This window comes from Xiphophorus couchianus, chromosome 21 (assembly GCF_001444195.1).
Source record: "Xiphophorus couchianus chromosome 21, X_couchianus-1.0, whole genome shotgun sequence".
NCBI classification, from domain to species: domain Eukaryota; kingdom Metazoa; phylum Chordata; class Actinopteri; order Cyprinodontiformes; family Poeciliidae; genus Xiphophorus; species Xiphophorus couchianus.
The window spans coordinates 21,536,970-21,564,122 of NC_040248.1; the positions used below are offsets into that span (position 1 = coordinate 21,536,970).

Consider the following 27,153-nt stretch of genomic DNA (forward strand, 5'->3'; position numbering starts at 1 on the left):
CAAATGCGTGGTTGTGCTTCATTTGACAATGTGGTGTCAAAATGTGACACCACATTTTGATTGATTTTAGTTGACCTTTGATGACCTCTGGAAACTTTGGTGTCAAAGGTTCGGGCAGCAACTTTTTTTTGTTTGTGTCACTTTCATTTTAAAAATATTAATAAATGTTTCCAGAGGTCATCAAAGGTCAACTGTCCAGTCCACATTTACAAAATCAAGCAAGTTTTGTGTCAATCAACAGATACAAAAATATGTAGCAAACATAAAAAATATTCTAATCAGTTTTGTTTGATTTTGTCAACATGACCTCTAGAAACAAATATTAAAGAGAACACAGACAAAAACTTTTTGCTGTACAAATGCAGCACAGTCGATTGACACCGTATTTGCTTTGGTTTTGTAAATGTGGACTGGCTGACTGACCTTTGGTGACCTCTAGCAACATTTATTAATATCTTTAAAACAATAGCGGCACAAATGCAATTTTTTGCTGCACAAACATTTGACGCCTATTTGGGCCATCTTCACTCAGCTGCTTGGTTTAAACCTCCTGCATGTGGAAATCCTGCTGCAGTGCGTCATTACACCACATGGGGGCAGTGTTGGATGATTTGTCAGGAACAAACAACCCGACAGGAAGCCATAATTTCCCCCACATCAAAGGTTCTCTCATTTCCTTTCATTCAGAAACCACAAGAACATTTTCACCACAAAGTTTTCATCTAGAAACATATAAAACTTTGTCTATAAGTAACAAATGTCTCTGATATATATTACAAACATATGTTTGGATAAGTTAATATGTGACATTTCACAAGCCACATTATAGCCACAAATTTCAATGTTAGTGTAATAAATGTGTAATACAAAGTTCTACATTGTTCCAGAGGTTTCCACAAACAGATGTGAGAAGTGCATCTGTACGTATAAGGTCACTTTTGTCCTGAACAGTACCTCGCTCTCTGCCGTGCCCTGGCTGTCTCCGCGGACGCAGCTGGTGCTGCTGCAGGCGTCTCTGGAGCGCGGCGGCTTCCAGGTGCGCTCGCCGCTGGCCCGGTTGTAGTAGAAGTACCTGCCACTCAGGTCCTTGTGGGTCTCCCAGTCGCCCACGACATGGAGCGGGGAGCCTGACGGGACGGGAGGCAAGCTGGACTGGGAGATCTTCAGCTCCTGGAGGTTGGTGTAGACCGGCGAGACGGAGCGGCCCGGACCCGTAGGAGACGTCGTCTGAAGAGGGAGACAGCAGAACAGGGATCAGACTGGAAAATCGGTTTTTAAAATACAGTTAGGCGTGCCACGATAACAAATTGTCACAGAACTTATTGCAATAAACAACAATACTGTTGTTTCGAGACCCTTTTCAAGTAATATAATGGTAATAATGGCATAATAATGCAAGAACGAATTCTCAAAGATCAACAAACGTTAAATTATTATGAACATTTAAAACTGGAACTGGAAGATATTTTAATATAAAAATAAATAAAACAACAGAACCAACAAATACAATTTATTCAAAATGAAGTCTCTGTGAGGAAAATAGTTTTTCATAAAAAGAGTCAAGTTGAGACCAAAACACCAGACTGAAAACTTTTATCATCCAGGCTTTGGTAGAAAGAGAGAAAAGGAAAAAAAAGATAAATCATGCAAATGGAAATTATAGCGGTTTTAATTTATCACGCGATACATTGATTTATGGCAACAGGGATGCTTTTTATAGAAATCTCCCAGCATCCTTTGCTCTGTGCTGATGATCTTGTTGTCTTTACAAATTATTCTAGACAGTCCATTTTTGTCCTTTACTCACATACATAGATACATCCATATGAGGCACAGATACTAAAAATTAAAACATTTTGATGCACCAATAAATTAGGCAGCTGAACCTCAGCAGATCTCAAGTCCTGAGTTACAGAAAAAGAGGAAATTAGTTATTTGTTGAAGTGAATGTGCCATTACACATGGAAAGAGGATCAACTGTTCCGCCTCTTATTTTGAAAGTCATGGAATGACGTGTGACGGCCCTGCATGGCAGCTGCTGGATCACATCAGGCACCACATGTGGCTCTCAGAACGCGTCTCAGTCCAGCTCTGACGCCACATGGTCTCAGGACTTAACGTGTCCAGTCGTATATCTATCAGCACAGAGCGGTCGAGCAGACGGTGGTATTTTTATAAGGGCAGCGTTTAAATGTGAAGAGTTCCAGGCAGCATAAAGGTTTACAAACTGCTTAAACACCAAAGAGCTAAAAGAAACATGTTCGATCTAATCCCACAAGGCAGAGGAGGAAGATTTAAGCGAGACGTAAATTTAGGAATAACTTAAAATGTAAACAGCAACGTAATGCAGACTTATTACGTTGACCATATTTAGACCTTAGATAGAATCTTTTTGAACTAATTTAAATAATGAACTGAGCTTATTGTACTGTTTGTTAACAAGAACCAAATGGAATGTGCTTGAATTGAATTGGGGTGTGTGTGTGTGTGAATGTCTCGAAACAATATTTGTTATCAATTGGACTTATATAAATAAAGTAAAGTGAATTGAGTATGTAGACCTAAACTCCAGATTCAAAAGATTATAATCTGACTTTTTCAGAAATGGGACCAATCGGTGTAAGCCCAACTGACCGATTTTGATTTTGGCCGATACAGATATTTTTTTTGGTCTACAAATTTGCTAAATATTCTGACAAAGTCGCTACATCACCTCCCAAAAATCTCCTTTAAAGGCAGACGGTGGAGCAGGTGTTACAGAACCAGCGGGGCACGACCCAAAGGCGCAAAGAGGAAGTCAGCAGATCCAGTTACATAAGAGCAGGAGACAGAAACCTGCTCTTGTCTTAGCAACTGTTGCATTGCCTAAAATTGTGAAATGACATCCTGCGAGGGAGATGAAGACATAATGTCAACAAACAATAGAAAATATTAGCATGTTTTGCAGCAAAGCAGAAGTAAATAAAATCAATGGACTGTTGAGGACAAATAAAGTCCCACTGCTTCATATTCTAGTGTTTGAGACACTAAAGAGAAAAGGCAGCAGAGGGTTCTGCAGAATGACATGACTGCATGGAGTCAGCACTGCGTACACACAGACGCCTTTCTAACATTAATGTCAGAAAGCTGCGTTTCCATGGATATGGTTTAGAATGTTTTGGCTTCTGGAGCAGTGCTCAGTTTTAAACTGCATTTCCATAACAAATGTACACTAAATTTTGTCAATTTTCTACTAATGTTGAAAAAAAAAAAAGCAATTGTGCAATTGTGGTTTTTCAGTTAAATAAGTTTTTTTTTTTTTTAAATACATCTGAATAAGTTTGTGCACGTCATAAGTCATTAAAAACAAGCCGCCGCCATCGTCCTCCTCCTATTTCTGGTCGTCATTTCCTTGGTGGAAGCGGCCACATCCGGCTGCGATCACATGACTCGTGTGACATGAGATAAGTGTTTACATTGCAGTTTTGCTAAATAAATCAATTTTGACATGGCCACAAAAAACCCCCCACCTCATCCTATCACAAAAAGAGAGTAGTTCCGAAACTGTTTCCGTTAAGCGAATTTTTTTCAGAATTCCAATTTGCGTCATTTTAATCCCAATTTTCTTCCTGGGCGCTGAGTCAGCGCCACGCCTTCACCCTCAGGTTTGCTCCAGGTGAGGAGGAACATCCACTGCCTTCAGCACACAGATGCGACTTCCTGACGCTTTTTGGGATAACGGGAATATTTTCCCACATGAATGATCGTTTCATATCCTGCACACATGCTGGAGTGGAGCTGAAGGCCTGCTGTTTCCACTTTAGAGCCGCCTCTCTCTGTGTCTCAGACGGAGCGATGCGGCAAAGCAAAGAGAGATAATGGCGTGGGCTCGCGCTCATCCATCAGCAGCACGCTGGCGTTACAACTTAAGATTAAAATAAAATGTGGTAATGATCAAGTTTGAGCGCAGAGGAATGAGGAGCGGGGCCTGAATCGGTTTCAGGCCAAAGCTAAAGTAGAATATTTTTCAGAGCAATTTAAAAGTCATTTTTAGGCACGGCCGACTGTGTGTGCAGGAACAAAGCACTACTGTTTACAAGCATGACACACCACATGTGTCCACATGATTTCAGCTCATAAATTAGTCATGCTGCCTTTATAGGGGCGTCTCTACATGCATTTAATACAGTACTTTGGCTATTTTGTGCTGCAAAAACATTACATTACTGGACATAAAAGGAAACTCAGTGAGACTTAACAAGTAGTTGTTGGCATGGTGTGTGTTCTGTTCAGGTCGAGGTGTAAATGACTCCATTCAACCTGGCTTTAGTAGGGCTATTATCTAAAAGTCAAACACACACTAAACGGGCCTGCTGTGTATTTTTTGTTGGGTCAGTCAGTTTTCTGGTCGATCACTGATCTTTTAAAATGTCTGATCTGTCAATTTTTGGCAGATACACCAAAGATTTACAACGGCGGTTCTGGTAAAGGTACACAGACTAAATAAGTCAAAGTCTGATGAGTTTTTATAAGTTTAAGGTTTAAGGTATACTAATTGATTCTATTGTCAACCATTTTTAGAAAAAAATTTAAATTATAGATGCACTGATTGTAGTTTTTTTGGCCAATACCAATATTCTCTATGCTCTACAATCCATTGCAAAAACAGTGTAAAACAGGGGGAAGATCACTCGATGAATGATTAAGACGAACAAAATGATGTGATTATGAAAAAAAGTTTATATATACATATGTAAATTATCCATACAAACTGTTAAACACCAACAACCAGAATACAGAGCTGAGTTTAGAAAGCGCCTCTGGCCTCTGATGCTTGGAATCAGATTAGATGAATAGAACAGAAATATTATTTATTGTCCTACAGCAGCAAAAACTTAGTTGTAGCAAATGCTGACTGTAAAAGAAAAGGTGCTACAAATCTCTTGATAGTGGCAACAATTTGAGTTTTTCGGAGCACAAAATGTAGTAACATGACAGAATCCCACTTATTGTTGCACAATGCAAAGCACAGTCCAAAAAGGAAATAAAGAGGATGTTAAAAAGCCCCGAAGAATTCAACATCTGCAAGCTGCAGGAAATCCTAAACTATGTGGAATGTTTAGCAGAAACAATAATGTAAGAAGAAGAACAAAATGTGAGATACATCGTTACAATAAGAAGAAAAATAGTGTAACAGTACTGTTACCAAATGATGCTCCAGAGTTTACTTAAGACTGGACAGTAAGCTGCGGTGACAACACAATGGTTCTAGGCCCAAAATCAAATCAGAAAGCCGAGGAGAAAAAGAAAGTTAAAAACAGTAACAAAGCCGAAGCGTTTCTACACAAACGGCTTCATTTAGTTTCAGGTTGCAGTCAGCGTATAAATAGAAGGCTGTGTATGAGAAAAAGAAGTCCACACCATACGCTGAGACCGTCTGACACTTGGCGGAGAACCTTCTCTAAATGAATAATTGATGTCAACATCAAGTGTTTCGCTGGCAGACTGCGGCCGCCTTAATTCTAGCCTGTCAGGCCTCAGTTAGCAGCACATAAATACTACCTGGAAAACAATTTAACAGATTTCAGAGATTCAAAGGCTTCGCTGGCTGCAAGAGGTGGAAAAAAAGGTTCTCCAACCGGAACGGCACAGAGACGCGACTCCTGAGGGGATATGGACTGGTTCTGGATCAGTCTGACGGACGCAGGGCATCAAAGCGCACTTCCAATCTGGCTAACTGCAAACACAAAAGCATTTCTATGTGTCACGGTTGTCACCTTGCATCCCGGGCTGCACACAAACACGTCGTCATCATCCTCCCCGGCTTTCCGGTAGCCCCTGAACACGCTGAGCGCCCGGCGCATGGCGAAGCTCGGCGGCCATCAAACAAGACGCAAAACGCACTTCTGTTTTCTCTAATGCTCTGAAATGTGCCGGCAGAGGAGGCGAGGAAACTCTAAACCTCGTTGCGACAGAGGGGAAAAGGATCTCATTACTTCACACACACATTTAACACAAGAGGAAGTGGTGTTGCAAGGTCCCTTTATAAAGACGTGCAGGCACACCACTAATCACTAATGTCGCTGATATTGTGCCGCCGTTGTTCACCTTAAACAAGGACTATAAGAGAGATTCAAAGTTCTTTCAGAAACAGGATGCATATTGAGACAGAGGTAGATGTTAGTTTACCACCCACTGAAATAAAACGTGAAAACTGAAATAAAAGAATCAGTCGTCTGCAAAACGGACAACAGAGATGTCTCCTAACTGCTTCAGCTGGACAAAACGTCGTAGTTATGCTTTAAGGCCAACTTACACGGAACATTCAGAAATATTATCACAGTTTTGTTTTCATAATGTCACGCAGAACAACCACGCATCCATCCCGTCATCCAACCACGCATCCAACCTATTATCCAAACAGGCATCCATCCATCTCTTCATCCAACCATGCAGCCATCCATGCCATCATAGAACATGGTATTGTGATTGAGCATGACTAGATCTCTGCCCGGAGCGTTTTCCTGTAGGCAAACAATCAGAGGAGAACAAGCTGCGATGCAGCTCCCTCTGCCCCTGACAAGTAATTAGAACCTGAGGAATCGGGAGTGGAAGAATAAATGAAGCATGGATGGAACGACAGAGGTAGAATGAAATGCGCCGCTCAGTACAGAGCTGCTTTAATCTTGTTCGCAGCAACATGCCAGCATGGCCGTGACCAATCCTTTTCAGACTACAGGTTGGTGCAGGCTGAACTGCATTACAGCACATTATGTGAGTTGGAGGATGTGTGGGCACACCCTGCATGGAGAATGTAAAAGCAGATGAAAACAAAGGAACTGACTGATTTGTAAATGGAGTCATGTAGGTTGTTGTTCAGCTCTCTGCATCCCTGATGCTTACCAGGTTCGCCTCGGCCCATTCAGAACTAATGACCCTCTGCTGTTGTACCATCACCAGAAACCACTCCTCCAGGCGGCGCACAGCAAATTAAACCATAAATTATTCTGTGTGGAAAAAACGGCACAGGTCAGTGTGAGGGCAGCAGGGTACGAGAGCCGCAGTTCCCCGTTACTTCCAGCAGGTGGTGCCCACAGAGAGGAAGGTGGGACAGAGCGGGGCTTGCTGGTGAGCAGGTGGGAGTCTCCATGTGATGAATGTGGCCATCAGGAGAGAAGAGTGGGAGGGTTTCCCATCGATGTGAGCATGGCAACGGGCCCTGCAGCGGTGCAGGGGCCACTGCCTGCTCAGCTGAATGCACAGAACCCAGTTCCACACTCTACACACACAGAACCCAGTTCCACACTCTACACACACAGAACCCAGTTCCACAGTCTACACACACAGAACCCAGTTCTGCTCTCTACACACTGCTGTGTACATTCTCTATCATTCTAGCTAATTGAACTAAACATAAGTCGTACTGAAGAGTGCGGGGTGAGTAATGTAAATGAATCACTCTGAATTCATCAAATCTGCTAATACAGGAGTTGGACCCGTCACTACAGGACAGCTTTTGCTGTACAATTATTGATTAACAAAAAAATGATCTGATCAGTCCGACGCTGTACTGATGTTAAATCCTGCAGAAAAGGCTGAGCTTTTCACATGTTTATGTTAGAATGTTTTAGCTACAGATGCTAATTTTGAAGCGCTTCCTAAAGAAATACCTTTTTTTTTTTTTTTGCATTTTCAGCCAAAAAGTGGTTATTTTGTTATTTTTCAAAAGGAATTGAATTATTTATTCACCATTTTTATATATTTCTAAAATAAGCTATGTATATTTAAATATTGTGTAAAATAAGGTTAAGTAGTAAGTTGAAAAATCTGCAGGATGTGACGATTTTTTTTTCATCCCATTACTCCATAAATCCTTAAAATAGTCAATAAAATACGTGATTACAAAGATAATTATTAGCTGCAGCCTAAAATTACTGGAAATGATGAAAACTGCTGGCAGCATTTCAAAGCTTTAGGAAAATCAGAGATTGGAAATCAGCTACAAAATTGTGATCGGTGCGCCTCTGATCATTTTCATCAGACTCATGTAGTTCTTGAACAGTAGATGAACTGGACTGTAAAATGTAACGTAGTACCTTTAGTCTACAAGTGCACCGATCCACTGTTTTCACTTCCGATACCGATATTTGTGGTTTAGTATCGGCCGACACCGATCCAGTGCCAGAAGGACTTCAAATATTTTATATTTGTTTTTTTAAAACAAATTTAGTTGATAACTCTGCACCAGTACAGCATATTTAACTCCACCAACAGCTTCACAAGCTGGTCAAACATGTAAAAGCAACTGTAATTTGTTCAGTCGGTGAGATTAGGCGTAGAACAGCCAATGGAAAAAAAATAAGAAATTGAAAAAATAGGTTGATTATCTTGGTCAAACATAAAAAAATAAACCGCAACAAACCTTTCAAATGGTTCAGATAATGCAATTAGGAACTGTAACTATGATGCAAAACAAATAATAAAGCATGACGTCCTCAGAGCACAAAGCATAGAAATAGACTGAATAGATCTGCTTTGAGCACACTGTCATGATACCCCATCTAGAATGATTTTCAATATTGGGACCGATACAGATAACATCAGATCAGTGCGTCTCTACTTTAGTGAGTGTTCTAGTTAAAGCCCGAGCCATGGTGTGTGACTCTGGGTTTTGTGTGTAATTGTATTACACAAAAGCAGGTTAGGGGAAGCGTGCAACAGCATGGCGACGTGACCATGGAGACACTCAGTCAGCCCGGCAGTCACGCTGAGGAGCGTTTGAAGCCAGGCTGCGAGGGGTGTGTGTGTGGGTGGGGGGTGGGGGGTGAGGGGTGAGTGTGTGTGAGTGTAGAGGATGGGTTCCACCTCCAAAAAGCCACATCGATCTTCTCCTGCTCCCTCTGTTCTTTTGTCCTCCACCGCTCCCTCGCTCAGGTTGCCCTTTTCCTCTCATCCTGTCTGGCCTTCCTCTTTTCTTCCTCCTTCTTTGTAGTCTCTCTCTCCCTCCACTCCTGGAGGTAGGCCTGATGCTGGCCATGTTCACATCCATATGACCAGATTAACCTACATTTCCACATGGCTGAGTGTCAGTCAGACCACATTTGTCCAACTCGGCCATCATCACATTTCGTTGTGCTTCACAAGCCGACCGACCGACCGATCCCCTCCGGTCCCCAACCCCGAGATGTAAGAACTCCTCACTGAAAGTCAAATGCGTTTTTGGAGTTTGCCAATAATTGCATCTGGTACATATATGCAGAGTCAGCAGAGGAAAAAAAAAACAACAAAAAAACCCCAAGATAAAAACTCTGGTGTGAGCGTGAGTCAGCATGTTTTCATTTCACGGACCAGAGGATTCGCTGAGCTAACAGAGACGCGAGCAATTAACCTTTCGGTCCTGCGCTGATAACGCTCAGCTAAAATGTCACTTTGTCTGAACACGGCGGCTCTGCTAAAGAGCTGGAAGCTGACTGGGAAAGAACTCGCTCAAAGAGGCCTGCGCCAAACTGGGTTAGTTATACCAAAAACAAAAAACAGAAAATTATTGACAGGCGACTTGAAGCTTTTGTGTGGAAACGACGCGTCTGATGTCCTTTAAGAGGATTGGAATTGTTCGAGCGACATCTCAGATCTTTTTGCATTATCTGTGGGTGGAACAGAAGGAGTTTTACGGTCAGGAACAAAGCCTCACCTCTTGAAATGTTAATGAGGAAGAAGCGGGATGAGGGTCGGGGGTGGGAGGGTGTTTGGGGAGCCTGCAGCCACGCTCAGCCTGCTGCATGTTGGGAGACGCTGTTGTTGGGGGAAGACGCAGTGTGATGCACTGCGCCGCATGTTGTGCAGGGGGAGACCCAAACGGTGGGAATCAGGGACAACACCTCCGCTGTTTCCAGCTGCAATTCTACCTGGGAGGATTTCATCACTGCAGCAGCATTAACATTATACATGTGTGCAAATCTGTGTCCGTTTTCCTCTAATGTAAAAAAATAAAATAAAATTGCAATTGCGATGTTTCAATAAGAAATGAAGTTAGAATTACACAAATAAGCTTGTTCATTCGATAACTCATTAAAATTCAATTTCAAAAGATGTTCAAAATTCATTCATGGTGCTGGCACTCATCTATCGACCAATCAGAAAAGACATGAGCGTCTTATTCCCGCTTGGGGGCGGCTACATATGCAACGTTTTGGAAAAATTGTTGCCAGTCATTTCATACAAGAGCGATTGATTCAACATGTGACAACGTTTTATGAGCTGTGATGCTGTGAGAGCTCTGGTGGAGCCAGCTGGACATTGCCCAAAGAAACAAAACCAAACCATCATCTTCCTGTCCTCTACTTTGTCGTTTCCATCAGTAGCAACATCCATGATCATGTGACTCCTGTCATGCGGAAAAAAAGTTTTCATTGCAGTTTTACGAAATGCATCTATTTAGAAACAGCTAAAAAACCACATCATTGTCCTACTGCAAAAACATTTGATCAAACAACATGTTTTTTTTTTTTAAATTAACGTGTTGCCATTAAGCAAATTTATTTTCAATATTTTAATTTGTCCAGCAGGCGTTCCTAACTACATGCGCCTTGTTTCTTGAAGACGTTCCGTTGAGCTGCCTTACCCAGCGGTGTCCAAACGTTTTGCAACACTGGACAGAATCCAAAGTTTGAAGATTCTTGGGAGGCCATGTTGTTTGTTCCAACTTAAAAATACAAAATTAGTTTGTTGTAATTTTTTCTTTTCTTTTTTTTCTCAGCGATAAATTAAACAGACAAAATTTTAACAAAGCAAATCTCTAATGTTACTGGAGATCCTTCCTGCCCACAGCATCCCCATCCACAACGACACTGAAGATACTTGGATAATATAAATTATGACAACATTTATTTTCCTTTTGGGCTAAACAAAAGGAAAACTTAAATCTTAATTCATCGTCTGCTGAAGCTGACATGCACATGAGACAGAGATATAGAGTGGGCAGAATCTGTGCTAGACCACCAGTCAGAGTTTGTGGGACGTTAAGATAAATCTGAGCTGCAGTGTGTTCCCTGTGGACCAGGACAAGGCAGCTCCTGCAGAAAAGGTCTCTGATGAATGAATTCTGGCTGCGCGTCAGATGAGCTGCCAGAACCCTGACAACAACTATTTGTTCTGTTTACTAGCAGGCGGGAAAAATAAACGGAATGCTGAACGGCGGAAGGAAAACTTCACCTTCTCTAATGAGACTGGCTTCAAATTAAACCTTTTATTTCTCCTTTAGGGTGAGCACAAAGACTTCAGTGGCAGCATTGGGGCCCGACACACTGCTCCTTCCTAACGGCGCTGAACGTTACACTTCACATCCTGACACCTCACACTGGGAGAAGTCGGCTAATGAATGTTACGGCAGATGGTGAGCCTGTTCCTTCTCGCAGACCGGATGGACTGCAGTGCGCCGCACAAGGCAAGAAGAGAGCAGTGACAGACGTTAGCAGCTGCCGTCTGATCCGCTGGCCCTCAGCTCTAGCTATTAACGGATCAGGAACTGTATTTCAGGAAATATTTGCCTTCCAGATTTCTCTCTCTTTTCTTAAATAAGAAGAACGGAGCTGGAGCGGTGGCTGAGTGCTAAGCAGCCCAGCTAATGGCTAATCCTGTCCTAATACCTCCAGCTTGATGGGTTCAAGCTACTCTAGTGTTATTCACTTTCCGCTGATTGGCTGGTTGGTGGAATCTGAGTGGACCTTCATGAAGTCACTTAAAGTTTCTACTTTCTTTTTTAGTGCAGCGATTGCAGTTTTCTGACCAATCACCAATCATTGAAAATACAGATTTTAGCCAATAGTGATTTGTTTTTTGTCTGAAAAGTTGCTAAATAAATCACACTTTTAAAATTAGGAATTAAACAGTCTTATGTATTTGCTCCTAAATCCTGTTTATGTCTGCAATGGCACATTTTATGTAAGAAACAACTCATTTAATCATATTCCATAATTCAGGACTACAGGTCTACTAACAGCTGGAGCTCAGTAGACCCTAAAGTGTTTCCACTGTCTGGTTGTGGAGTTCTTGCAAAATCACAGAACCATCAAAACTAGTTGTGCAAAGATTGCGGTCTTCTAGCCGATCATCGACCTTTCAAAACCCTAATCTCGAGATTCAGATTTTTTTGTCTAAAAAAACTACTAAATATAGAGAGAAAGTCACTAAGTTTGCAGACGTGACCTGTTGGGCGAATCAACCAAAAAAGGGAAATTCAGGTGAAAAGACTCAAAGATTTAGAAATGTTTAAAATCTTGAAGCTTAGTTTTAAAAAAGCCAAAGTTAGAATGTCTACTGTTGTGTTTTTAATTATAGACTAGAAAAGCATCAATCCACTCTTTCGCTTCCGATACTGATACAGATATCTGAGGTTTAGCATCAGCTGATACCGATCCAATACAGAAAATCAGTGCTGAATTCACTTTAAACATTTCTTATTTTAAACACAGACACAAATGGGCTGAACTATGAATTTAGTTGATAACTCTGCACCTGTAGAGCACACTGAGACACACCGACAGCTTCACAAGCTTGTCAGACATGTAAAATCAGCACAACCTTCATTTGTTCAGTCAGTGTAGCTAGACGTGTAACAGCCAATGCAAAATAAAATAAGAAACCTTGATCAAACATGCACAAATAAACTGCAACAAACCTTCTTTCAAATGGTTCAGAAAGTGCAATTAGGGATTCTAAATATAATGTAAAATATATAATAAAGCATGATGTTGCTCAGGGCATCATAGATCAGCCTTTATGGATCAGGAACAGTTGTTCTAGTGTCGCTTCTTCATACTTGATGCATTTCAAAATCTTCTGTTCTACAGATAACATCCGCAGGCAGAACGACTCTTTAAAAAGCACTCTATGCACATTTAGAAAAAAAAGCCCACCAGCATCTTGCTCGCTGTCTCACCAGTATTGCTGTGGTTTTAGCAGTTCATTAATATTTCCTGAAATCTGCTCCGTTTACGTGGAAACCGACTGAGCGAAGCAAAGATCTCTGGGGATTGGTGGAGGCGAGAAAAACGGAGATAGGATGTGGAGAAACACCGCTCAAATAAAATAATTATTATGGTGAAATTACAAAACAATTCATTTATAAACATATTTACACTCCAACAGTTGGTTCATCTGTGAGAAAAAACCCCAAAACAAAACAAAAAAACTTAGATGAAGTAGATAAAGTAGAAACTTTAAAAAACTTAGACATCCATCCATCCATATATGTTTACATCTGGTCCCAGAACAAACATCCAACAGATGCCTTCATCCATCTGCTTTTAGATAATCCATAGTTTGAATGTTTTCTGCTGGAACATGATAACACTGAGACTGAAGAACATCTGTGGAGCTGAATTCAGGTGAAAAGATTCAAAAATTTATGATTGTTTAAAATCTTGAAGCTCTGTTTTACAGTTAACATTAGGACATCTGCTGTTGTGCTTTCAATCTGTCTAGATGTTAAAAATATGAAATAAATACAGTTTCTGAAGGTAAGATATTCTAATTGTGTAGCAATGAGAGCTTAGCCCCATACTTGGCTCATCCAATAACATAAATAATATGGCAGTTTGAATCATTAAACTGTGTTAAAGTTTGTTGACTGTCTCTCAACACCAGGTCTCCACATATCAGTTTTTGTGATAAAGAATGAAAAGAAATGAACAATAGAACATACTGTTAAGATCACAATAAGTGGTGAAATCAGGACAGCTTGTTTTAAAGAGGTTTGAAGACTTTAGTCAGCAGGTGCATATGAGATTTTTAGCTTCTTCTGTTTGCAATGGAATTAGAACTTCCTATGAATCCTGAGCAACCGAGAAGAAAATAAGAGGATGAGTCAGAAAGCTTACTGACAGTTTCTTGGCTCAACTACAGTCACGTCGCTGAAGAGCTTGGATGTAAAAATGAAGAAAAGAGGAAATTAAGTAAATGGATGCTAAAATAAACAAGTCAGTTGATGCAGGAGAAGGCCTGGATGCGGCAAACACGCACGGCACAGATGCTAAACGTGCATGTTGTTTTTCTCTGTGATATTCTAGTTTCTGTCCACAAAAGACATGCATTCAAGCCGTAGACAGTAGACAGGAGAAGTGTCTTCCTCTGCAAAGTTCTGGTTACACTATTCTACGCATGGATGTACGATCAGAAGCTTTTGTCACTGGAGCCGATCACAATGCTCCAAGAAAAGATGTGGGCCATTTCAGAGTCCCACTTCGATTCTTCAGGAAATTCAGTGCAAAGCTACAATTCACCACAATGACATGATGCAGTCTGTTGGGGTTTTTTTTTACCAATGAGATTTAGTCACAAGAAGAGTTTCCTCAAGGTTAGGTAACTAGATAACAGAGATGGCAACTCGAGTTTGAGACTTCGACTCGAGTCGCACTCAAAAGATTTCAAACTTGAGGAAGATTTGTGCCCTGAAGATCTGAGACTTCACTTGGACTCCTGGTGTGAGACTCGAGTCCTGACAGTTTTTATCTCACATAGTGAATAGTGAGTTAGACTCTACAGTCGCTGTGAATGTGCAGGGTCAGAGGTGACCTAGATGTTGTGAATTTGATGAGCCAAAATTGGGGACAAAGTCTTCAGATTGACTTGGAAACAAATGTCTTAACATCTCTGAACAATATTCAGGAAAACAAAGTGGAAATCTTTTAGGTATAACAGTTTGACATTTTTATTGTCTCATTTAATGGGTAACCAGTAAATAGTTGGAAAGTCAGTCCTTTGGTAAAGAATCTTAACTTGCATCACACTTTCCTGTTTACCAAAAGTGGAGTTAAGGAATTCTCTACCTTGGATTTTATCACTCAACATTTGCATGACTATTCTGTCACAGCCTAAAACAAAATTATCAACCTGCCAAGACATTGACTGATATGCAAGTACTGTGGCACAAGCTGAAAGAACTAAACGCAAAACCATGACAAACAGGGACAAAAAGAGCTCAGAGGATTTATTTACCAGAAAATAACAAAGGATGCTTCAGAATCACGTGTTGGGATCCAACAAAACCTTAGATGATAACAAGCGACAGGAAACTCCATGGCAACGCTGGCAGAGCAGCAATGTGTTCATATCGACATGCTACACTGCTACATTGCACTGAAACTCATTAGCAGCCTTCATCATCACACCAAAGCAAAGGTAAGAGAACATCTCAGAAATTCACTCCTACCACAGGCAGTAGCTGTGTTTCCATTAAAAATAAAATTGCACAAACTGAAATTATACAAATAAATTTGCTTAAAGGAAACACACCAACTTTGGTAGGTTTTAGTGCTAGGATAAGGTGCTTTTTCGGCTGGATAAAAATAGATGTATTTCGCACAACTGCAATGGAAACCATTTTTTTGCATCACACGAGTCACGTGATCAATAACCAGATGTTAACAGTGATGAAAGCCACTAAGACGACGAAGTAATAGGAGGATGATTTTTTTGTTTTTTTCGGACATTGTGCAGCTGGCTCCACCAGAGCTCTCACAGCATCACACAGTTCACTCAGAAGTTGTGTGTCACTCCAACGTGTTGAATCAGTCGCTATTCTGTGAAATCAGACAATTTCCCCAAAACGTACGTAGCATACGTAGCCGCTCCCAAGTAGGCGGGCTTGATGCTCTTACGCCTGAATAAGACGCTGATGTCTCCTCTGTCATCTATCATCTATAGATCTACATCTATAGATCTATTTGTAGATCTATAGATCTACGTGATTCTGTAGATCACGTGATCTACAGAATCTATAGATTATCATCTATAGATGATAGATGATTAGCGCTAGCACCATGACCTGTTTATGAATATATCTCATATAAGTGTTTACATCCTCACTGCCGTGATTTTTAATGACTTTTCACGTGAACAATCTTAATCACGTGTGATTTCAATTTCATTTCTTATTTAAAGGCAACATCGCAATTGCGAAATTGTATTTTTTTTTCCAACGCTGGCAGATTATAGACAAAGATGTGCGCATCTGTAATGGAAGCGCAGCTAGTGACTCACAGAGTGTCGGGGTGTGACAGGCCCCGGACCTGCCGTATGTCTGAGGGTCCATTGGTGCTGCGCCACATGAAGTGCAGAGACAGCCTGAGACAGAGGGACTCTTGGTACAGAGCAAAACAATAGTCAGTCAGGCCAATAACAACAGCTGGCTGTCTGACAATGACAAGAGGAGAGGGAGGGGGGGACTGTAAGGGACGGTTAATGAGAGGTGTGAGGTGTCAAAAGAGTTTATTTACCTCCTCTAAAGGACACAAATGTCCAGAAACAGGAATAAAGACAGGAAGGAAGGGAACAATAGAGAATAATGACGCCTCATAAGGCAGAGCCGACTGTTGTTACCGTGGAGACGACTAGGAGGGGGCCTGGGGTGAGTGGGTGTTTGTAAACTGTACCTTTGTGTTCTCCATCTTTCTTTCTTAAGGAGGCTGGTGTGACAGACATGGCCGAGGGGGAAGAACCTCTACTTGTTCTAGTTTAAAGAGACGCTTCAATCACCTGTGCGTACAGGCAGCAGAGAGTTGATATTATGGGATGTGACAGCGCCTTCAGGTTGAACACGCCGTGTTCGCAGACAGTCCTCGTCAGCCGACCATTCAGGTTCAACTGCTTTTGGTCCCGAGTGAGATGAAGGTCAGCTCCTCTTCATGCTTAGTACTGAAAACAACCATGAACTTCCACTGTTCCCTGCAGGCTCAGACAGCCAGCTGAGGCTAGCTACTGCAGTAAACAAGCGCCGGTCAATTGGTTCCAGAAATTGGCCAGAAATTACAGGCTACACCAAAACTTTCAGCCTGAGTTTTTAAGGCTTCTGGTGTGTTTTGCTATGGCTTGTGCTTTGCTAGCTGATGTTCCCCGTCATCAAAGTGTGACTTGTGGTAAAAGGGTCTTGAATACCTCAAGCAGAAAAGTTTCCCACAAAGATAATAAGAGAATTAAACCTAATAAAGACTGAAGTTTACACAGGTTCATCCCTACAGACAGCTCATGCTTGAAAGCTTGACTATAAAGGCTGAGTTAGTCGCCAGGTTTGCATTGAACGAGCAGTGAGACTGATGTGAGTGCATGTATCTTTGTGAACAAAGAATAATCTGTCACACATGCTCACTCAGTGTGTTATAGCAAGTACACACTTGCACACGCAACTTGACAAAGTTAATGTGAACGAACAATACTGCCAGCCAATCACAGACAAGTATTTTTCATCTTGAGTATTCCTCGCAAATCCTGCCTTCATAAGAATGTTTAGTTTAGCATACAAATATTCATATAGCATTGCATGTCTTGTTTTAAGATCCACTGGCTGATTAACATCAGATTTAACTGAAATGCAAAATTCACATTGTGCATTTGAATTGTATTTTTTTACTGATGTATTGAAATTTCCTTACAACTTTGAACATCTTTAACACAACAACACAGTGGGCATCTGGTGCCCCTACCTTTTGGGCTCTTAGCTTGTTTCCTTAATTAGCTAAAACTGAGTCTTTCACATCTCTTAAAATAGAGTACATGTTAAGCTAATTGTTTAAAAGGTATTTTGATACAACAATCTATGAACTAAACAGTAAGACAAGTCATAAAACTAAAAAGAAAAATGACTGAATATGTAAATGACACAGTAGTTAAACTGTAGCAGACCTTGTCAGCTATCGTGATAATGACCAGCACCCGCTAACACCTGCTCTACTTATCTAGAAGCCAAGTAGTGCAAGTCTCCACACATTCACTCCCACTGAGCTTTCCATTGGACAGCACAAACCCAGGTACTCACAATATACTGAGGGCTCCTCAGGTATGAAAACATGGCCCAGCTCCCAGGACACCAGTTGGTTCAGGGTTGGGGGGGACACAGGCAAGTACGTGGAAGTTGGTGGCAGGCAACGTCTCGCTCCATTCAGAACTTCATCACACAGAAAAGGAGGGGCTCTCCGTAGACGATTAAGGGATCTAGAGGAATCTATTTAGAGCCATGGAGCTGGCCTTAAATAGGAGCTCTCATTAGCTGAAGGACAGAGACAGAGAGGCAAAGAAAATACGGAGCCCAATGAAGAGAAACAAACAGAAAGAGTCCGAGGGGATAGCTTGAAGGGTGGCCGTGCTTTAGGGCCATGAACAGGTCAGAGGTCATGATCCCTGGGTCACAACTTCTGCGGTTCACACGACCCACTTACAGTGACAGATGCTGCGGTTAAATCAGCTCCAACCGCGACCAAGAAACACACCAGCAGCAGCTCGGTGCGTCTGCAGCCTGCGGCGCTTGGGGAGAGAAGCCGAAAGGCGTTTTTTCACTTCAGATAGCATCCGAGAGCCCTTAGTCGGCACGTCGCCGAAACCCACAGCGCATGTTTGATGGGTGTCAGGAGAAGATTACCGAGATTTGATTTTGGGAAGGGTGGTGTGGTGAGTCACCAGCTGCGTGTGAGAGCAAAGCGAGCAGCCGGAGGTCAACGAGAACAGATGAAGACGATGACCTTCCTCGTTCGGTGGGTGGCAGATTAAGATTAGGAGGTTGGAGTTTTCTGGCCAGGTGACGTTACGACTTCATGAGAAAGTTGATGTTGCGCTGTTTCTGTGTGGAAAATGACACTGTTACACCAATATGAGTGCACAGAGATACGCAGTCTGAGACTTTTAAATGACAACACAGAACATTGATACAGTCTTTTGATACTAAGAGTGAGGTTTACATTTTTTCATCCCTCACAGATTATGGAATCTTTGTTTGGCCAGCAGCTCAGTACAAACTTGTAACAAGGAATTCCAAGCAAGTGTGAATATTGGAATTTCTCTTGCGTATTTTTAAAATGCCAAATGAAAAGGGATATATCCATGTTAGCTTTGCAACAATGAAAGCAACAAGTGGCACATTTATTTCCATCTTGAGCTGCTCACGCTCTAAGTAGGATTATGAATATGCGTTCAATGGAAAATGTTGAGCATGCTGTCCAAAGCCCTTCAGCTCAGTCACAGGTTAAATACCGACTGAAGGGTCAAAGCTGCACACAAGATGATGCAGGACGCAAATTTCATCCACTAACTACTAACAAACCTGGCAACCAGTCCACTTCTCCGGTATTTCTGCAAACTAAAACAGATTTTACTATGAAGTTCTTATCCTGGATGCTCAACCTTAGTATCAAAGTGCCATTACTGAGATTGGATTTTAGGAAGGGTGTTGGGGTGAGTATTATGTTATCAATCTTATCAATGCAATTACTCTCATTATTCTCATCAGAGGAAAAAAACAGTAACATTCCTTTCAGTTTTAGGTAGAGGTGCTCCAATTGAAGTTTTCTGGCCAATCAGTGATCTGTAAAAAGCAGGTCAGTGTATGACCAGACCTGCAGAGTCTGATTATACCAAAATCAATGGTCAATTTTGGTGTAATTTTCTTTGTTTGAGAAGTTGCTAAATATAGCAACACAGTTGCTCAGATAAGATCGGTGGAAATGATCAGTGGATAAGTGTTGGGCGATGACCCAAAATTAAGAAAATCAGGGCTATTTATTGGCTGTTCCATTTATCTGTGCAGCTCTAGTTTTAGAATTAAACAGATTCAACCTTTATTACTTACAAAATAAAAATGAAGCCAAATCCAGAATGAGATTTGGCTTCATTCTGACAAAAAATAACTACAACTTCACTGACTCCTCAGGATTTAGACAGGGAAGCTGCAGCCATGTGCTGCTGATTAAAATACTTCATTAATAGGCCATCATCAGTGTAGCTAACTCTGTTACATTGGGAGTTTTAGCTCAATGACCTCGCAGAAATAATTGCTGCTGCCCAACAACCAGCGATGTGAGCAGAAAGCTTCTGCTAGCTCTGAGTCAGTGCCTCGGTCTCCTGCATTACATCTGTAGAAAGATAAATGGAAGAGACAAAGACACGTGTTTCTGTCTGCACTCAAACTCCTGATGACTCATTAAGGAAGAACAGGGCGAGAGCTTCTTGAAGCTGCTAAGCATGCAAGTTATGGCACATCTGGTTGTTAACCTCAGAGAACTGGAGTTAATTGAAAAATCATAGCATACATAGAGGAATGCTTTTATCTCACAGAAGCATTTTGTCTTCAGCTGCAGGCAGACGCAGCAATGCGATGGCAAAAAGCAGTGTGAGCATCAGAGTTTGCCTTAGGGACGCACCGAGATGAAAATGTTTACCAATAGTCATATCAGATATCAATATTGCTGTTATGGCAGAGAAACAATGATGATGGCTGCATATATTATATTAATTTCCCTTTTAGCACAATAAAAACACATTATGCTGAATATCACTATGCCTAATATTTGACACAGTTAATTGTTGGTTACCAAAATAGTATTAATTGATTTCTAACTGATTTTGGAGTCATGAATTCATTATGGTAACATATACAAAGAAAAAAATCCTTTCATCTTAATTTAGTGTTATAAATATTCAAGCAAGTTTATAAAAATAATCTGAATTTGTCTAAAACCAATACAACTTAACATAACGTGATAATATACCATGATTTCATATAAAGCAATTCAAAATATTTTAGGCAGTGAATGTTTGAATGTGCAGCTTTCATTGTCTTTGCACTGTGCTCAAAGTCCTGTCATATTCACAGCATTTCTGCTAAATTCTCTTATTTTTATCCATAATGCACCACACAGAAGACAGGACAAAAGATGGCTACTATCAGTATTGACAGAATACTGATATGCATCAGTGTATTTGCACTCATGTTAAGCTACAGGTTTTATAATTGATTTATTAAACTGGGCAAAGACAAATCGCATTGTCCCTGCTCTTAAAAATTCTGGTGAGAATTTTTGTAAAGGTTGCTTTACCACTGCAGTTTTAAAAGTTACATTTACCAAACAAGTGGTGTGGCTTTTATACTTGACATATACTGTATGTCAGCGCAGTATTCTCTGAAAATGAGGCCTCATAAAGGGAATGTATAAATGCCAGCTCGGTTGAACCTGGTCTGTAGGGAGTACTTTCCAGATAGTCCAGTTAGACTGAAAGGTGGCGCACAGGGTTGCAAAAATTCAGAGCAGTGGGTCACGGACAGCTCGACACCAAGGCGCGGTGGTGGAATGCCACAATTGCCGTGCGCTCCCTCTTGCCTAGTTCAATGCATCAACTATAATCCTAACTTTATTCAGTATGGATCGCGTGCCTCACCTTCATTCAAAATGCACTAGGGAGTAGGTTCGCCTTTATATGATCAGGTTTTCAAACAGTGCACTTTAAGACTGGCGGGCCACCAGGCTTTATTTGCATCCCCACTATGCTAAGCATTGTTAATTTATTGGTGGTTTTAATGTTTATAGTTGGTGTTTAGGTATCGTTAATAATGTTTTTCAGTAATACATGAGTACCTAGTAATATTTTCAAATCCCTGTCAACTTTAAACCTTTTTAACTCATCTGTCCCGAGCAACCCTACCACCGAGCTTAGCACGTTTTCTGGGGGAAACCCTTAATCATCCCTTGATGAAGTTTCTTTTGGAGACGACTGCACAAACATAGCTATAACCGAGCCTGAACCAACTAAAGCTCCACATTCCCCCTCTCCAGAATGTGACCCAGATAAGAGCCACCCTGCCACCCTGGAGCTGTGAGTGGCAGAATTCCTCACACGTCGTCGTCCTCCTTGCTGCTCCTGCAATCCAATCTGTCAGGCCTGTGGAGCAGCACATGGTGCCTCTGGAAGAGATGTGAAGGTTTGCAGACGGCCCATTAAGAATGGGAGTACGGGTTTTAATTATTAGCTTCTTCCTTTTATCAGATTGTTATCGCAGTGCTGAGTGAATCCACAGCAAAGCTGTAGGACAAGTGGGGTGTACCACTTCAACATGAAATACCTACAGCATTGGAAACGGAAACTGTCAACCCACAGCCTGTAATTAACACCACACACACACACACACAACCAGTCTACACACAGAGAAGCAGGAAGTGTGTACTCCCTCAGCTTGAGGTGAAAGGTATCTTTATAGGGCGGCGAAAAAATGCTGAATTTCTAATACTGATCTGAACAATAGGCCACCAACATAACCTCTTGGTGGCTTATTGTCCAGACTTAATTTTTTTAGCTGTGGCAAATTAAAATGAAAACACGATCCAGTTTAATTGGTCAAGCAGAGGAAAATAGGTGCCGCTAATATTTAAAAACTATTTGTTGGATGTAAAAGTCCAAGAGATAAGTCTCAGAAAACTGTAGTGAGCACAGAAAGGCTACGAAGCCAGAAAAGGATAAAAGATAAATGTATGTACCGCGGACCGGTCAAGACTTCGCAAGTTTGTTGTGGACCGTGGGGTGTGGGGGCAGGGGGGATTGAGGGCCACTGCTTTAAAGGACCGGGAGACAGTAACATTATATCCAAACAGGAAGGTTCAAAGTTCTATTAAACAGAGAGCGGAAGATGTCTGCACCTTTCAAAAAGACAAAGATAATGAGCTCCATCACATTCATCCAAGGACTCTTCTGCATGGCTAGCCAGTAAAGGTCTTCAAAATGAACAATTTATAACATGATCCCGCTTCCTCACCTGAACTTGACTCAGAACTTATGGTTGCATAATAATCACAATAATAGTTGCTCAATAATTTTATACATGCAAATATTCTCCTGAGAAGGCCAAAACCTCACTTCCTGAGACATTCATGTTTGAAGTTGATTAACATTTTTGATTAACCAAGAGCACCGTAGTTATTTCTTAAAAAATGTTCTTCAAAAATAGTCCTTGCCAAATAATTGTGAAAACAGTCTATAAATCTAATCTTGGTTTAAATATTTATTTCCTTTAGCAAAACGATCTAACTAAATCTAACACAACAAATAAGTAGCAAACATTTCTTCGGGCCATGTTAACTTGTGAAGAGTGTTTGTCTTTGAAGATTAGTGATGATAACGACAACCTAAGGCGACAGAGAGGAAAGGAAAGTAGGCTAGTAGGCTACACACACATCTACACACACACACAGAGTTAAAAGGACATATCTAAACCTTTGGCCCCTCTACCCATTGGCCCACATACCATGACTCAGGGTGCTCAGCTGTGCGAGTTGGGGGTGGAGAGGCAGTGACAGAAAGATGCATTGTGTCACGGGTCATGGATCACTCAACCCACAGCCCAGAGACTGGCAAGCTGACCAGCCTTCCCACTGCTTCCATCATTCTGTGAATCCTCCCAGACGGCAGTTCCAGTATGAGCCCAGACACTGTCAAAGGCATTGTCCGTACAGTCCATGCCACAGAGAGGGCTGCCTTGTCATCTCTATAGCCCCGTCACACATTTAGAGAAAAGGGGTTTATCATAACCAGCATTCCATAATGAAAAACATGACCACACAGTGACTTCTGAACTGTCTCATGATTCGCTCAACAAAACGTTGTCAGATCCAGGCGTCTGCTGCCATTCACAACCTGTCCAGAGGGTCTGATTCATCTGCGATGGAGTCGCTACAAATCAGTGGAAAAAGAAAATTGTACTGACAGTAGTAGCAGAGCCCACTCTTACACAGCAACAGGCTCTAATACCTCTGAGCAGAGGGGCCTCATCTCAGTTGTCCTCAGGGTGACCCATAAATGGGTCCTGGTGGGCAAATTGATTGTTACAGAGCTGCTTCTGTAGAAAGCAATTCAATTTCCACTGGGCATGTTTTGCCACATTAACAAGACTGCCGCCTTTGTTTCGTGGAAACAGCGAGAGCACGTAAAGCACATCACTGCCTGCCAAGCCGTCCATGGGGCCATTGACAGAATGTGTGCCGGCCAATGGCAAGAAATGGAGCAGTCGGTAACCTAGAGCCAAGAGGTGGTCCTCTCCTGCAGAGGGGTGCTGATAGGCATCCAAACCATGGCTGCTACTTCAATAGGAGTTTCTAACAAGGTCAGTGGGTTTGCTTCAGAGTGAAAACGGACCCAAATGAGCCATTGAGATGATTTAGAGATGTTCCTACGGCATGTTCAAGAGTATATTAACCCCCCACATCCCAATCACTCACTATGTCACTATGTTCCCAATTAAGCTACTCCACATGATGTTTTTCTTCCATATCTATACATTTGAGATGCATCAGTCAAGCTTTTCCTGGACGATGCGGATCTCTGGTTTTTTTTCTGAGATCCGACACCCTGGACAGATTTCCAGTCTATCACAAGTCAACACAGAGACAAACTGGACAAACATCTACATATGAACACACTCATACCTAAGGGCAACTGTAGAGCTATCATTGAATACAACAGTCATGTTTTTGACTGCAAGGTGGCAATGGCGGTAAGAGTTTGCTGCAAATGGTAGGTTGCTGGTACGATCCCCGCTCCACCCGCCTGTGTCGATGTGTCCTTGGGCAAGACATTTCAACCACCTTGCCTGCTGATAGGGGTCAGAGGGTCCGGGGGGCACCGGTGCATGGCAGCCTCAATTCTGTCAGACTGCCCAAGGCTGCTATCCCATAGCTTGCCACTATCAGTGTTTGAGTGCGTGTGTGTGTGTGTGTGTGTGTGTGTGTGAATGGGTGAATGTGAAGCACTTTGGGATCCTGTGGATTTGATAAGGTGATATACAAGTACAAACCTAAGCCAAGACAGAGTACTATAGATAAGTGGGATTAGGCTGGGATTTGAACCCAGGACCTTTTTGCTGCAACCCAAGTCTCGTAATTTGAGAGGCTCTAAAGTGTGTTACCACAGACATAAAAGTCACATTTCACAGACAGCGCATTGCCATCATGAGTTGAAACAACCCCCATTTGCAATAAAGTGGCTACCGCCTGATTTGAATGTGTAACCATGGTTTCAAACACACTTTCCTTTCAGATCAGCGGCATCTGAAGAACCTGTGGATGGGCTGGCACATCAATAACAAACAGCTCCTTTAGCTGAAAGAAGGGTCCTAACCCAAGCAGCCACATCATCCCCAGTATAAGGACTCCAGATTACTCGCCTTTCAATTATTACTCAGGGTTTTGTTTGGGAGACAAAAGAGGGATGATGTGGTGAATGAGGCCTCGACAAGGAGCTGAAATTGAGCAGCAGCTCTTTCCCCATTTAGAAAAAACTAACAATGAAAGATGTGGAGAAAGTCATTTAAAGTTCCCAAAACTGTGGCAGCTTAAGGCATAACCAGGTTTTAAAAAGTTAGTGCTTCGAAAGCGGTAAAATGTCACTCATACCTTTTCTAAGGTCTGGTGTTATTAATGAAGAAAAAATCAAAACAAATCTCCAGTCAGTTTTTATAATGAAGATTTTCTAAAATACTTGGCAATGTCATCAAATCAAATTATTCCCACAAAGTCGTTTTTTCCACTGTTCAACAACATGAAAAACATTTGTGTTTTTTTTTTCATTGAAATGTACCACAAACATATTGAATCACAACTTTCATGTACCATTGCATCCCTAGTAAAGATCCTAGATCACAATATCATATAATTAGGTATGACATACAATAAAGTGTTTGGACCAGTGATTCACATTGATTCAAATATTTACAAATTTTTCTGTGGAACATGACTTCAGATTATTTGCAAATAGACTGAAATAATTGCTGATTTTTCCATGAAGGATAGTTAATATATTCCAAAGAAAATGCCACTTGGAAAGCTGAAATACCAAAACACAATGCTACTGGATGCATTGACTGGCCTTTGCCAAGCAGCCAATCCAGGGGCAGCATTTATCTTCCTTCATGCTGACTGGTTATACCCCCCAACAGTGGAGATAAGGAAGACAGTAGATATTAGGCTCTACGGTAGACTGTTTCCACTTTTTGAGGTACATACGTTTTGCTTGTTTAACTTCTAAAATTGACGATTGATGCCAATCAACCTAATTTCTGTTGTTTTTGTAGCTGACTATGAGTCTGGGAATGCCCCCACTGAGAGTAAGTGATGAAAGATATAAGAAATAAAAGGAGGGATGAAGGTGTTGGAAGGGGCTTTATTCGGCCAGACGAGATAAGCACATGGTCCAACAGGATAAGGAAGGTTGAGACATGCTAGTGTCTGATGAACAGGACTTGGGGGTCGATGGGTATTAACTCAGGAATGTACTGCATACAACCTCTTAATCCGGAATTGTAAGAAGACTGTAGAATGTGTATGAGGTGGGGGCTTCCTGTCCGGGCATCGGGTTGACCTGTGAACTTCTCTGTCCCACAGCTGCTGATGCATGAAGCTTATCAAGTGAAGCCTGAACACGCCTCCAGATGATTATGGCAGTGGAAGCTGCTCTGTCCCTGTGGTTTTAGTCCATGCAAAACAACATTCTACTAGCAGTTCTTATATTTGGGAGAACCGTAATCTCCCTGGTATTCTACTGGATCTTTGATAGCCTCATATGTACAAATCACAGAAAGTAGTCCTAGTGAAACTAATTAAAAGTAAATTAGTAGTGCTCCTGGTAATAGGCATGTTTAATACCTATTATTCTCATCCTATAAAATATCTGGTGATCAGTTGTTTTGGAAACCCTACATTTAAAGCAGGTCTGGGATAATAATTTCTTTCTAACTTGCATCCCACTTTCAAGGACTTTGAGTATTTAGTAAAGTCTTGAAATTTAGTCCAACATATTCTCTTCCTCACAAAACAAAGTTGAACACATATGAAAAAATTTGATGAATTTGAGTGAGGTTAAACATTTCTATAACATTTGTTTTGCCGTGTTTGCATTATAATGTGAGCTGGACGGTTAAAATAATCCCTCTGACCATTTTTGGCCAGTTGTGTCACTTAGCTACCCCAAGCTGAGATGTGGAGGAATTTTAACTTCTTTTTTGTTAATTTAATCTAAAACAGTAGTTGATAATGTCAAAAATATGCCAAATCACTTTGTTACCCATTGACATGGAAACATGAAAAGTGCATGCAGGTTTGAATTTTAAGAAAATCTGCTTGAAGCACCAAACCAGGTCTAGTCTTCTTTCTTTGGGTTAAAAAAGGTGTGTGAGATCTGTGCACTATAGAAACAAGACCAGCAGTATTATGAAGGAAATGCAATGAAAAGACATAAACAAGCATTTGTGTCTGTGTGAGCAGATGATTGTGATTGTATGAGATAAGACCAAAGTGTTCCTCAGCTGAGGAAATGAGCAGAAAGGATTTGGTTTGGTCAGCCTCCCACAGCGGTAAAATAATCACATCGTGC

At 41.4% G+C, this 27,153-nt stretch overlaps 1 protein-coding gene across 6 annotated transcripts in view; it reads right to left on the minus strand.

Moving 5' to 3' along the window:
- The window catches only part of arhgap12b (Rho GTPase activating protein 12b), a 56,894-nt gene that overhangs the window by 14,293 nt on the left and 15,448 nt on the right, over positions 1–27,153 (minus strand). For 5 of the 6 annotated variants that reach the window (XM_028005157.1, XM_028005154.1, XM_028005159.1 and 2 more), the window contains exon 3: positions 955–1,227. In XM_028005157.1, the coding sequence (XP_027860958.1) occupies positions 955–1,227 (273 nt within the window). Of the gene's footprint in view, positions 1–954; positions 1,228–5,756; positions 5,911–27,153 lie in introns of those variants that run through there. The other variant, XM_028005160.1, reaches the window with a different exon arrangement.